Genomic DNA, 12,634 nt, shown 5'->3' on the forward strand with positions numbered 1-12,634 from the left:
GGGCAGGAGCTATTGGTGGCCTGGAATACCGTGAGCACCGGGCTGGTGCCGCCGGCTGCGCTGGGGCTGGTGAGGCCCGGGAAGGGAGCGGCGGGCCCGCGCGAGGTTCCCGGGACCCTGCGCGCTTTAGGCCGTCCATCCCAGGGTCCACTCGGCTTCGCCCGCTGCGCGCTGTGGCGCCGCCTCTTTCCTCCACTGTCCCGCTTCGTTTCGCTCCCCTGGTAGCCCTTCCCTAGCGTCGGCCGCGGGTGGGAGCAGCGGAGTTTCCGCAGCCTCTCCTCCGCTCCTCTGCTCCCCCGTCTGCGCCGTCTCCCCTTTCCTCAACGGTTTTCCGCGCTCCAGGTGTCCTCCCGGACCAGCGGTGCTGTCCCGCCAAAGGAGGAGGAGCTCCGTGCGGCGGTGGAGGTACTGAGGGGCCATGGTCTGCACTCAGTCCTGGAGGAGTGGTTCGTGGAGGTGCTCCAGAACGACCTGCAGGCGAACATCTCTCCCGAGTTCTGGAATGCCATCTCCCAGCGCGAGAACTCTGCCGAAGAACCCCAGTGCCTTCTGCTGCTCCTTGACGCTTTTGGCCTGCTGGAGAGCCGCCTGGACCCCTACTTGCGCAGCCTAGACCTCCTGGAGAAATGGACTCGTCTGGGCTTGCTGATGGGCACTGGTGCCCAAGGGCTGCGGGAAAAGGTCCACATCATGTTGCGGGGGGTTCTGTTCTTTTCCACCCCTAGGACTTTCCAGGAGATGGTCCAGCGCCTCTATGGGCGTTTCCTGAGAGTCTATATGCAGAGTAAGAGAAAAGGGGAAGGGGGCACAGATCCAGAACTGGAGGGGGAATTGGACAGTCGGTATGCACGACGTCGGTACTATCGGCTCCTGCAGAGTCCTCTGTGTGCAGGATGTGGCAGTGACAAGCAGCAGTGTTGGTGCCGCCAGGCGCTCGAGCAGTTCCACCAGCTCAGCCAGGTCCTGTGAGTACTTCTGCCTGGTAGTTGTGCCCCTGCACCTCCTAATGACCCACTTACTCCTCTGGGTCCAGCTGTTTTTCGTAGGGAGCTGGTGAGCTAGATGGGGGCGGGGTTGTGTTTTGTCTTCTTCCAGCTGTCCTGATAGCCAGAGACATGACAGAGGGATCTTTGTGTGGCAAGTTAACACTCTATCCTGGACACAGAAGTGCCTTTTGTCACTCACATCTATTCCAGGGTTTCAGCTTTGGCCTTGCTGAGACCCCACATGGCTTGCGTCTGCATTAGCAGATTTCTTTTGATTCCAGACTTGCTGGGCTCCACAGAATTCTACTGTGCTTATTGTAGACTCACTGAGGGAGAAATAGCATTCATTCCCATGGGAGTCCTCACTTTGTAATTGTGAAGGATGTGCTTGCTGGTTCTTCTTTCCCAAATGTGTCGGAGATTAGGCCACTGTGTCGGTAAACAGGTTTTCTTCCCAGTCCTTCAGAGGGGAAAAGAGGTTCTGCTGTTGTTAGAGCCACATCCTATTGTAGTCTTCTAGTGAGTTTTTCTTCCTCTGTAGCCATCTGTGGTGGTTTGCCACGTTGAACAACAGGCAGTGATGCAGTTTGGGAAAGTCTGTTAGGTGATTGAGGGAGCGATTCTGTGGCTGGCCAGCATGGAGGAGGCCCTGAAGGGCTTCTGCTATGTTCATCCCAGGTGTAACTTAACGTAGTAACCTTCTTTCTTCTCTCAAATCTCATCTGCTACTGTAGGTCTAGGTCTGCACTGGAAGTACAAGCATTAGCAGCTGTACTCATGTAGCAGGGCAGTGGTGTGTCAGAGCCCTCCCTAGATGAGACTTGTGCCTTGGTAGCTGTGCCTACTGCCACTGATTGATTACACGGAGAATAGTAGTGCCCTAGTCTGAGCAGAGACCAGCTAGACAGGAAGGGCAGTGCTTTGCCAGTGCTCTGTCTTGCCAGCAGCTTTTCCTCAATGTCATTGGTAGAGTTGCCTTCACTCTCCACATCAGGAGAGCTGTGGGGAGAGATTCTCTGGGCACTGGGTGTTGGGTAGTGTGTACCTGGCATGTACTCTAGGCAGGGCTGACCTGGGCAAGGGGCAGGTGTGTGTTACGGGTGCTCCACGGGCAGGGTTCTCCTGTAGGTACAGGCTCAGTCTGCTGGAGCGGGTCAGTGCCGAGGCGGTGACCACTACACTGCACCAGGTGACCCGGGAGAGGATGGAGGACCGCTGTCGGGGCGAGTATGAGCGCTCCTTCCTCCGAGAGTTCCACAAGGTAAGGATCCCCCTCTTGGACTGTGCTCCTCACACTAGGGGTGGGACTATGTTTTGGACAAACCTCATACCCTGACTGTAGAAGCAGCCAGAGTGTGTTAGCCTAGGTGGACCGGGTCCAGGACCAGGTAGTAGTTGAAGCTTTCTTAGTCCTTTTGGTCTCTGGTAACAATGAGGACATATCCACTTGTGCTGGGGATTGAACCCAGACATGCACTATCACCACATTACATCCCCAGCAGTTCTTATCTTTCATTTTGAAACAGGGTTTTGCTAAGTTGCCAAGGCTGTTCTCGAACTTGCAGTCCCCCTGCCTTAGCCTCCTGCGTAGCTGGGGTTACAGGTGTGCACCACCATGCCTGACTCAGACTCTCTGCTGCCCTAAGTGTGGGCTCCCTTAGCAGTTTCCTTATGGACCAACCTGCAACGAGGGGCTGGTGGTCCCAGTGCAGGACCTCAAGGTGTGTTCTGTGACTCTGCTCTGGGTTCCTAGTGTTGTGGAGAAGCTGGGCCCAGCCCTTGAGATTGTCCACTTGCTCCTGTTTCTCCTGTCTTCCCCCCACTGCTTCCAGGTGTTTTGTCTCCTGTAGGTGCAGATTAGCTGCATTGGGGTGGTCAAAATGGATGCCCCCACTGTACTGATCTAGAGCAGGTGGGAGCCCTGCAAGGGCTAGCTACTATGGGTAGGTGTAATGTGCTCCAGGTAGTGGAGTGGAGAAGGTAAACTTTCAGGGTGGTCTTGCTGTTGGTCTGTGGATCTGTGTGTGTCCACAGGTCCACATGGCAGAATGTCTTCCTATGGGTTTACACACATGGATGATTTCACTGTATGTTGCGTTTTTTGCACAGGAGTTGTTTTTTGATAGTCACATCTGTGGTTCCAAGAGTGGTTTTACTCACTAAGTCATTGGATGGCATGCAGACCATGTGTGCTATCTTTTCACACTAGGATCATTGTTACCAGAGATGCATGTGGGCACTGACATCCATGAGTGTTGTACTGATTTTGGGGGTGCCAGAAACGCCCATTTGGGAGCCTATTATCCTGCATGTTTTGATGTATTTCTGGTCCCCGGATGCTTGGCTTTGGGGGCTCACTGTTATCTAGCCAGATGGTGGGCAGTTGCTGGGTCAGCTGGAGCTTGCTCAGTGTCCCAGTGCCTCACACACCAGTGCTCTCTCACAGTGGATCGAGAGGGTGGTTGGCTGGCTGGGCAAAGTGTTCCTGCAGGATGGCCCCAGCAGACCTGCATCCCCTGAGGCTGGCAGCACGCTGCGCCGCTGGCGCTGCCATGTGCAGAGGTTCTTCTACCGCATCTATGCCAGCCTGCGCATTGAGGAGCTTTTCAGCATCATCCGAGGTTGGTCCTGCCCCAACTCCTGCATCACTTACCGGGGCCTTCCTCAGTGCCTTTGCTGTGTCCCCTCTAGAGCTGCACCTACAGCCCTTGCAGGGTGGTGCATCAAGTGAAGCAGGACCCTCCCTACTGTAGCTTCTGGGTGTCTGTACTCCTTTGTTGTCTCAGTCTTGGTTCTTGCTTGGGGACTGGTCCTGGGCATCACTTTTGTCTTTTCTTTCCTGTGGGATTCTTTGGTCAAATGGTCAACACAGAAAAGTGTCGAGGGTGATTGAGGTCCAGTGCCCAACAGGTGGCTCTCATCCAGGGCCTCTGCAAAACTGTATGTCCTCTCGCACACTAGGCACACCTTCACCAGCCACATGCTCACACACCTTTCTGTCCCTGAGTGATGTCCCTTCTTTGCAGATTTTCCAGACTCCCGGCCAGCCATCGAGGACCTCAAATATTGCCTGGAGCGGACTGACCAGAGGCAGCAGCTGCTCGTGTCCCTCAGGGCTGCTCTGGAGACTCGGCTCCTCCACCCAGGTGCCCCACACAGTCACTGCCAGCTTCAGCCCTTGGGCTCAGATGCCATTCCTAGATGCCAAGCCCTAGACTTGTAGCTTTAAGGAAGCGATGGGTAGGAAGCAGCCTTTTTGTGATTCTCAGGGGAGCTGTGGCCAACCTCAGCTTCAATTCTCTGAAATCATGACCTGCCTAGTTTGACCTGGGATGGACATGGTCTCAGAACAGAGTGCCTGGCAGAGGGAGAGCTTGCTGCTGAAGAATTTTGGAGAGTCCTGAAAGTGGGTGGAGGTGGAGGTGGGGATGGGACCCAGGGTAGTGATCTGCTGGCACCAGGGAGGCTCTTATCTTGGGCACTGTGTGAGCTCTGCCTTATTCTTTTGGCCGTAGGCGTCAACACATGTGACATCATCACTCTCTACATCTCTGCCATCAAGGCGCTGCGCGTCCTGGATCCTTCCATGGTCATCCTGGAAGTGGCTTGTGAGCCTATCCGCCGCTACCTGAGGTAAGGGCTGTGGCTGCCTGGGAGCCACTGTACTCAGCTTTCTTGTCCTACTGAACTTCTTATACTTCTGTCCAGTGGAAGCCAGAGGTTCTCAGGACAGCAGGAACTTGAGAATTATCCTGATTGACAAAGTCTACTGGCCCAGGCCAGGGGTTCCTTTCCCCTTGCCAGTGTGGGATACCTGTCCACATCGCTATGGTATCACTGTACGCTCTGTGTACAGTGGCCACAGGCCCAACCTCAGCTTCTTCCCAGCACCCCTCTTAGCACAGAGAGAAAGACTTCTCTACTTGGCATTGGCCTTGTTGCTGACCAGTTCCTGCAGAGTAGAGAAGAGAACTAGGCTCTGTGTTTGAACAGGTGCCTTGGCACAGTTGCCCAGAAATCTTTCAGGCAGCAAAGGTCCTGGGCTCAGGGAGTGGGGCCCAAGGACCTGAGCAGCAGGAGCTGGCAGGTGTCTGGTCAGTTTGCTGTTTCCTAACCACAATTAGACTAGTCTTTGGGTTTCTGATCGTATTGGTCCTCACTGGTCCCATAATGGTATTGAATCTGTTTTGGAAATTCAGATGTGCCTGTCTTTAGTACCAATCTGTTGGCACTGGCCATAGGGGTGGTCAGGTGGTATTGGCATGGCTGTACTGGGTCTAAGGTTAGGGTGGGTGTTGTGAAGGCCATTCAGACAGTGGGGACAGCAACACTCACCCTGGCAGGACACGGGAGGACACAGTGCGACAGATTGTGGCAGGGCTGACTGGGGACTCTGATGGAACTGGAGACTTGGCTGTTGAGCTGTCCAAGACCGACCCAGCCAGCCTGGAGACTGGCCAGGACAGTGAGGATGACTCTGGAGAGCCTGAAGACTGGGTGCCTGACCCTGTGGATGCTGACCCAGGTCAGCTCGCCCCACCAGCTTCTCTCCTCCCCTCCCCTCCCCTCCCCTCCCGGGCCTGTCTAGGGGTCTGCTGCTTCACTGTGTCTGGAGCAGCCATCACCTTAAGCTCGGGATCCAAGGTCAGAGCCTTGTCAACATCAGCCAACTTTTTGTGCCCCTTCACTGGTCACCTCAGTTGTGGGAGGTACCCCACCCCTTGTGGATGTTGCTTGTGGAGGAGTTGGGTTCATGGCAGGGTTGTGGCTCCTCTGTGTGGGGTCTCTGATGACTGTGGGTCCCTGCCCTGCTCCTGTCCTGGCATAGTTAGTCTTTGGTCTCTGAGAGTAAAACCCAAGGTCCTTTAGTTTGTTCCTGAGCCTGGATGGGGATTCAGCAAGACCTCTGTGAGACGGCTGGGCTGGGGGATCAGAGCCTAGGTCTGTTGGGAATCACTGGGTCATTCCCAGCCACATCAAGGAGCAGTGAGCCCTCCAGGCTGTGCTGGGCTGCGGTGTCCAGCAAGGTGGGCTTTGGGGTGTTCCTGTCCTTGCTGAGGTACCTGTGATGTGACTCCCCCTGGGCCAGGGAAGTCAAGCTCCAAGCGGCGCTCCTCAGATATCATCAGCCTGCTGGTCAGCATCTATGGCAGCAAGGACCTTTTCATCAACGAGTACCGCTCCCTGCTGGCCGACCGGCTCCTGCACCAGTTCAGCTTTAGCCCTGAGCGGTAAGGCCTGTGAGGTGCCCGCTGACCTCCAGGGGGTGCTGCCTGCTGCTTTCTCAGCCACAGGAGCTGTACTTCTGCTCTCTTGGTGGTGGGTTGCCTGGGCAGGCTCTGGGCTGCACATGTCGGTTGGGGTGGGGCACACCACAGCCCCTCCCAGAAACACAATCTTCCAGGGAGATCCGTAACGTGGAGCTGCTGAAACTGCGTTTTGGTGAGGCCCCAATGCACTTCTGTGAGGTCATGCTGAAGGTGGGTGTCTACAGCCGGCTCCCCAGCCCCTGACCTTACTCCTCCAGCCAGGACCTTGGTAATATGCTTTGCCCTTCTCAGGACATGGCAGATTCCCGCCGTATCAACGCCAACATCCGAGAGGAGGATGAGAAGCGGCCTGTGGAGGAGCAACCACCTTTTGGGGTTTATGCTGTTATCTTGTCCAGTGAGTTCTGGCCTCCCTTTAAGGATGAGAAGCTGGAGGTCCCCGAGGACATCAGGGCAGCCCTGGAAGTTTACTGCAAGAAGTATGAGAAGCTGAAGGTATGGCTGCCAAGCCTCTTCTGTCTCTAGTCCACCATCAACTCCTGCTCTCTCTGGATCGGTCCCTGCCCAGCCACCCCTGCAGGAGGGGCGTGGGCATGGCTGTGCTCCTATGGTGTGTGTGCAGGTGCTCCTTCAGCTGTCATCCTGACTCAGGGACCTGGGACCACAGCAAGCCCCTGGCCCTGAGCTCCCTCTCCTCTGCTGTGCATGGCTCCCCCCTGTTAGGGTCATTCAAGATTGCATCTCTGCTGTGATCTCTACTCTCTAGCCCCCTTGGCCTCCATTGTCCTGTTCCCAACCTTCCTCCTGGCTTTCTTTTCCCAAAGATGCTTTCCAGTTCTCAAAGGCACTCAGGGACTAGAATTGTACCATTGTAATAAGAGCCCTGGGAGGCACAGGGGTAGGGCAAGGAGCGCGAGGGGAGCAGGCAGTGCATACCAGGGAGAGAGGGGACCACTGGTCTGGAGGTCACTAGCTGGTGTAATAGGATTGGCCCAGTGGTACCAGGAGCTGGAGTCCCACTTGAAGGTGGGTAGGGGAGTTCAGGGGTCAGCCATGTGGGGAGAGGAAGCAAATAGATATCCAGCCAGGCTCTGGACACAGAGTAAACACAGGATCTAGTCCATGTGGTGCTACCCAGTGAGTGGTGGAGCCTGCAAGGAGCTGGGCACCCCAGCAGAGCAGGCAGAGGATGTGAGAGGTGGCCTTGGAACAGAAGCGTCTGGGAGGTGAACCCTGACCTCTGGAGATGGGTGAACCGGCAGTAGCCAGAGCTTGATGCAACGGAGCTGGGCTGTGGGAGCGTTGGCAGGTAGTCTGTTCACTGTGAGGAGGTGCTGGATCTCCTGCAGATGAAAGGCCTTGTCCTGCTTCCAGGCTGACTTACCACTGGACGGGACAGTGAGTCCCCTTAGTACTGGAGAGAGGTTGCTTTCTAGAGGTAGATAAGGGGAGCCTGTGCAGACAGTCCTGAGCACAGAAGCCACGGAGGGGGTGGGCTTGTGCTAGTGGCCATGAGAGCCTGGCTGCCTGCCCACACCTCAGCGCAGGTTCTGGAAGAGCTGCGTCTGCATGGCCCTCCCAGATGCCAGGTAGAAAGGTAGGCTGCTGGCTGCCTGGAATCTCCAGCTCCTACCCGTGCAGTGGCACGTGTGCTTACAGTCTGCAGGCACCCAGCCCACCATGTCCTGGTCGAGAACCTCTGGGTGGCCAGGCCCACACCCTCAACGCCCTCTCCCTCTGCCCTTTCTGCTTGCCCTGTTGGTGTGAGGCATCCATTGGTCTTCCACCAGCTTGAACCTTGGGTCCCAGGCATGGCTTGGCCACACCCTCTCGCTCAGGCCTAATGTGCTGGGATACAACCCTTTTGTGGTACTCTTCTCAGCTCTAGCTGGACTTTGGAGTGGCTTAGGAGGACACCTGGGCCATGCTGAGAGGGGGGCCAGGCCTGTGGCCATAATTCCTGTCTGCTGCCAGAAGAGCTCCTGGATGAGGACCTTGATGGATGTGTGTGGCTGTGTGACCCATTGTTTTCACCTGTGTCTTGCCATGTCCGTCCTGCTGTGGCACTTGGGAAGGTCCTGCTTGGAGCCAGAGCTGGGAGGGCTCTGTTGGCTGCAACATGGCAAGCCACTGGCTCTGCTCCCATTTCTGTCTGTAAAGTAGGGTTCCTTGGTGCCTGTCCCTAGGGCTGCAAGAGTCCCAGAAGGACTCAGAGCAGTACTTGGTCCCAAGAGCAGCTGAACCAGTGTTCTGGGGCTGTCATAACAAAGTGCCACAGACTAGGGTCTCTGAGAACAGAAACATTAAGGGATCACAAGCGAAATGTCATAGGGCCACACTCCCTTCTGAGGTTCTAGGGAAGGTTCCTTCCCTCCTAACCCAAGGCCCCAAGAGAACTTGGGGTGCTGTGTTTCTCCCACGTATCTCTGGGATTTAGAACTTTAACATCTCTTAATGTGGGGCAGGGCACAGATCAATCCATCACAGTCTGCTCTATGGTCCTCCAAATTCAGGTCTCTTATGCATGCTTCTCTTAACATCCCTAAAAAATCATAACTCTTTAGCATCAACTCTTAAGTGTGTTCTCTTGTATGTGAACACAAAGTCCCAAATCTCAGCATGTAAATCTCAGGAGATGTAATTGTGACTTGGAGTCTGATCTGTCTGGGGCAGATTCCCTGTCCAGCTGTGAAATGAGGTTACCTGGTTCCAGAATACATTGGTGAGACAAGCCTAGGGTAGATATTCCCAACGGGAGAAATTCGAGAGAAGGGTCATGAGTCCCAAAGGAGTGAAACCCAGCAAGGGTTGCAGGGAATCTCGAAGCCTGGAACTCCGCCTGCTACTCTGTCCTCTTGGCCTACAGGGCAGCCCACCCCAGCAGTGCAGATCTGACTGGTCGTCCTGGTGGCCCTTCCTTTTGTGTTGGTTTCAGTCTGGCTTGTAGCATTTCTGCTGGTGTCCGGTTCTTAAGCACCATGTTCTCCATGATACACAGACCTTCCTGAGTGCCCTTCTGCTCCTGATCTGCCACAGTGGCCAGTCAACCCACAAGTCACACCTGACTTCAGTATACACTTGTCCCACCATACCCTGGTCCTGTCTTCAGAGCTACAGGTCATCAAGTACTGCTTCCCCTTTCCTGACAGCTGCTTCCTCAGTTTATTCCTCTACCTGTGCATTTTGCAGTAAGCAACAAGGAGTAACCAGGCTGCACTCCCACACACTGCTGGGGAGTCTCAGGCGTGTACCAACTTATCATCACAGAGCAGAACAGTTTAGCCAAGTTTTCTGCCATTTTTGCTGCAGTTGCCAATAACACGTTTCTCATTTCCACCTGAAACTTCACCAGAAGCACTTTTTGAAAGGATTTTTATTTTGAGATTAGGTCACACTGAGTTGCCCAAGCTGGCCTCAGACTCAAATCCTCCCACTTCAGCCTCCCAAGTCACTGGGATCTAAGGCATGCACCACTGTGCCCAGCTCAGAAGCACCTTCTAAGGTCTCCATTTCTACTAGTTTTCCCTTCTTGACGTTTGTGTTCTCCAAGGAACCACAGCGCTCCTTCCTGAGCCTTCACCAACATCATTCTTATCCACTTGTACCTCTAAGGCATCCTGGCTCTTACCTGCATCACTCCACCGCTCTTCCAGTCTCTGCCCATGGCCCAATTCCAAAGCCTTTTCTGTTTTCAGGTATTTGTTACATGCAGCAGCACCCCTTCCTGGTACCAAAGTTGATCCATTTCTGTGACTGCTATAAAAGTATCACAAACTGAGTGCTTAAAACAACAGAAATGTATTGTCTCAGTTCTGGAGACAAAATCCAGTATCGAGGCAGTGGCAGGGTCACGCTTTCTGGCACCTGTAGGAATGTGTCCTTCCTAGTCACCCCCTGCTTCTGGTGTCTGCCTGTAGTCCTTGATGTTTCCTGGCTTGTGGCCACATCACTACAGGCACTGCCTCCTGTGTGCCTGTCCTGACCTTATCCTCCCTTTGACTTTAACATGACCTCCTCTTAAAGGTTCTCCTTGGTGCCGACTCCAGCCAGGGAAGGGTGCATTCTAAGGTCCTGAGAGGATGGGTGTGGACTTTTGTCCTGAGGTGGCACAATGTCACTTATAACAGTGGTCCCTGCTCTTACGTTATGGTAGCTGAGGAGCTAGAAACTGGAACTCAGGAGTCTGTTCTTGCTGACCACCTCCCTGCCAGGGCTAGCAGTGGTGTGGGCAGGGACCCCCTTTCTCACATGTGCTAGGTGGCATGGCCCATCAGTCTGAGCCTCGTTCTATGGCCTGGTCAGGACTACAGGCTGTGCATGCTGACCTCTGTCCTCAGGCCATGCGAACCCTTAGCTGGAAACACACCCTGGGCCTGGTGACCATGGATGTAGAGTTGGCTGACCGCACCCTATCTGTGGCAGTAACCCCCGTGCAGGCAGTAGTCTTGCTGTACTTCCAGGATCAAGGTGAGCCCACAGGTCCCAACAGTCTGCCCTGGCTCTGCCACCCTGGGGCCAGTGCCAGGCATTGCTCTTGTCATAACCAGCCATGGGGTGAGGCACTTTGACCAGTGGGGGCAGTCCTGGGCCATGGGGCAATGACTCTTTCCCTTTGCTGAGGGTCCCGCTGACCTCTGGGAGGCCATGCTGGGCTGTCAGGATGCATGCCAGCATGCCTGTGACTGTGCACAGCCATCTGGACCTTGGAGGAGCTGAGCAAGGTGGTGAAGATGCCTGTGGCACTGCTGCGGCGGCGCATGTCCGTGTGGCTGCAGCAGGGTGTGCTGCGCGAGGAGCCGCCTGGCACCTTCTCTGTCATCGAGGAGGAGCGACCTCAGGACCGTGACAGCATGGTGCTCATAGACAGTGACGAGGAGAGTGACTCAGGCATGGCCTCCCAGGCTGACCAGAAAGAGGAGGAACTGCTGGTGTGTGCCTTTGGTGGGCTTGGGGAGGAGCGGTACAGTCCCAGTGGGCAGGCCAACTGACCACCTTGCTGCTGTCCCCAGCTCTTCTGGACTTACATCCAGGCCATGCTGACCAACCTGGAGAGCCTGTCGCTGGAGCGCATCTACAGCATGCTGCGGATGTTTGTGATGACCGGTCCCGCACTGGCGGAGATTGACCTGCAGGAGCTCCAGGGCTACCTGCAGAAGAAAGTGCGTGACCAGCAGCTCATCTACTCGGCCGGCGTCTACCGCCTGCCCAAGAGCTGCAGCTGATGCTGCCTGCCAGGCCCAGGCTTGGGACACCCCCCCCACCTGAGTATGACCCCAGGATGAATAGGGCTTCTGCTCCTGCCCAGCTCCTTCCAGCCCCACCCCCTCCAAATGCAGATTAAAGTAGGTCAGTTCTTATCCTTCAGTGTTCTGCTGGCTTTGTGAACCCATGGACATGTCCTGATTTTCCCTCAGGATTGGCCACTCCACCTTGGCCCTAGAGCCCAGCAATAGGTGAGGCCAGGAGCGAGCGAGGACGGGCTGCCTAGGAGTGCCCTGCTTTGCAGCCAGCCACCTGCCACACCTCAGCCTCCCTCTCCACCGGCCTTTGGAAGGAGCCCTTGGGGCCCCCAGCCTGCAGTCTGTCTGGCTCTGCAGCTGGTGTTGCTGGGGCTTGGAAACTCTGTAGAACCTGAATTGCAAGGTGGCCTGAAGAAGTCTGAGCACTCCAGCTTTGAAGGGCTGCATGAGGACACAACCTAGTGGCCTGAGATCAGCCATTTGTCCACCTGCCCCACACTGGAGTGGTATGGCCACTGTGCTTAGAGCTCATGAGTGAATGTGTTCTCAGGTAGTTACTTCCATGTCCCCCAAACCTGAGGTCCCAAGTATGGGCCAGGCACAGGGAAAGGAAAGCACCATGGGCCAGCCCTCTCCTTCCCCTCACATCAGGGACCAGCCACTCTTGGCAGTCTCTGTCCAAGAGGCCAGGTAGGGAGAGGTCCCAGCACTGTCCTCATCCCTTGGGTCTAGGCTGGCCTGAGACACTTCCAAACTGAGCAGGGTGTCCCAGCCCCAGAGCTGCTGTTCCCAGGCAGGCAGTGCTCTGTCTCAAGGCCTGTCCTCAGGTGACAAAGGCCCTTTGGAACCATTGCCTCTGTTCTGCTCCTGCCCAGGGTGCATGCCCAGACCATGAGCCACACCCAGCTTCAGCTCTGTCGCTGCCACTGTTCCAGACACCCTTCCTGGACCCCTCATGTCCACTGTCCTGGGGTGCAGAGCTACCCTTCCCACAGTTCCAGCTCTGGCCTATTCTGCATTGGAGTCCTGAATGGCACTTCCCTCACCCTCTTATTCTAGAGCATTGGAGCAGGAAGCAGTACAAGCTAGACACAGTCTCAGCAATGGTGTGAGGATTCCCAATGCCCCACAGGCTTGG

The 12,634-nt window shown here is 55.5% G+C and overlaps 1 protein-coding gene across 1 annotated transcript; it reads left to right on the forward strand.

Annotated features, from left to right (window-relative positions):
* Positions 1-11,613, forward strand: Anapc2 (anaphase promoting complex subunit 2). The gene is made up of 13 exons (XM_015505649.1): positions 1-69; positions 343-965; positions 2,115-2,247; positions 3,433-3,607; positions 4,013-4,132; positions 4,502-4,619; positions 5,330-5,511; positions 6,076-6,217; positions 6,391-6,466; positions 6,548-6,751; positions 10,594-10,723; positions 10,949-11,184; positions 11,266-11,613. Exons 2-13 carry the CDS (start codon positions 649-651, stop codon positions 11,476-11,478), a joined length of 2,046 nt encoding a protein of 681 aa, XP_015361135.2. The 5' UTR covers positions 1-69; positions 343-648; the 3' UTR covers positions 11,479-11,613.
* The last annotated feature ends 1,021 nt before the right edge of the window (positions 11,614-12,634 follow it).

This window comes from Marmota marmota, unplaced genomic scaffold (genome assembly GCF_001458135.2).
Source record: "Marmota marmota marmota unplaced genomic scaffold, marMar, whole genome shotgun sequence".
NCBI lineage: Eukaryota > Metazoa > Chordata > Mammalia > Rodentia > Sciuridae > Marmota > Marmota marmota.

Excerpts from the sequence above, each read along its gene's own strand:
- Anapc2 (XM_015505649.1), top strand. The coding sequence starts at position 649 with ATGGGCACTGGTGCCCAAGGGCTGCGGGAAAAGGTCCACATCATGTTG. Across the intron at positions 4,620-5,329 it reads CCTATCCGCCGCTACCTGAG|GACACGGGAGGACACAGTGC; the intron begins GTAAGGGCTGTG and ends TCACCCTGGCAG. Across the intron at positions 6,752-10,593 it reads AGAAGTATGAGAAGCTGAAG|GCCATGCGAACCCTTAGCTG; the intron begins GTATGGCTGCCA and ends CTCTGTCCTCAG.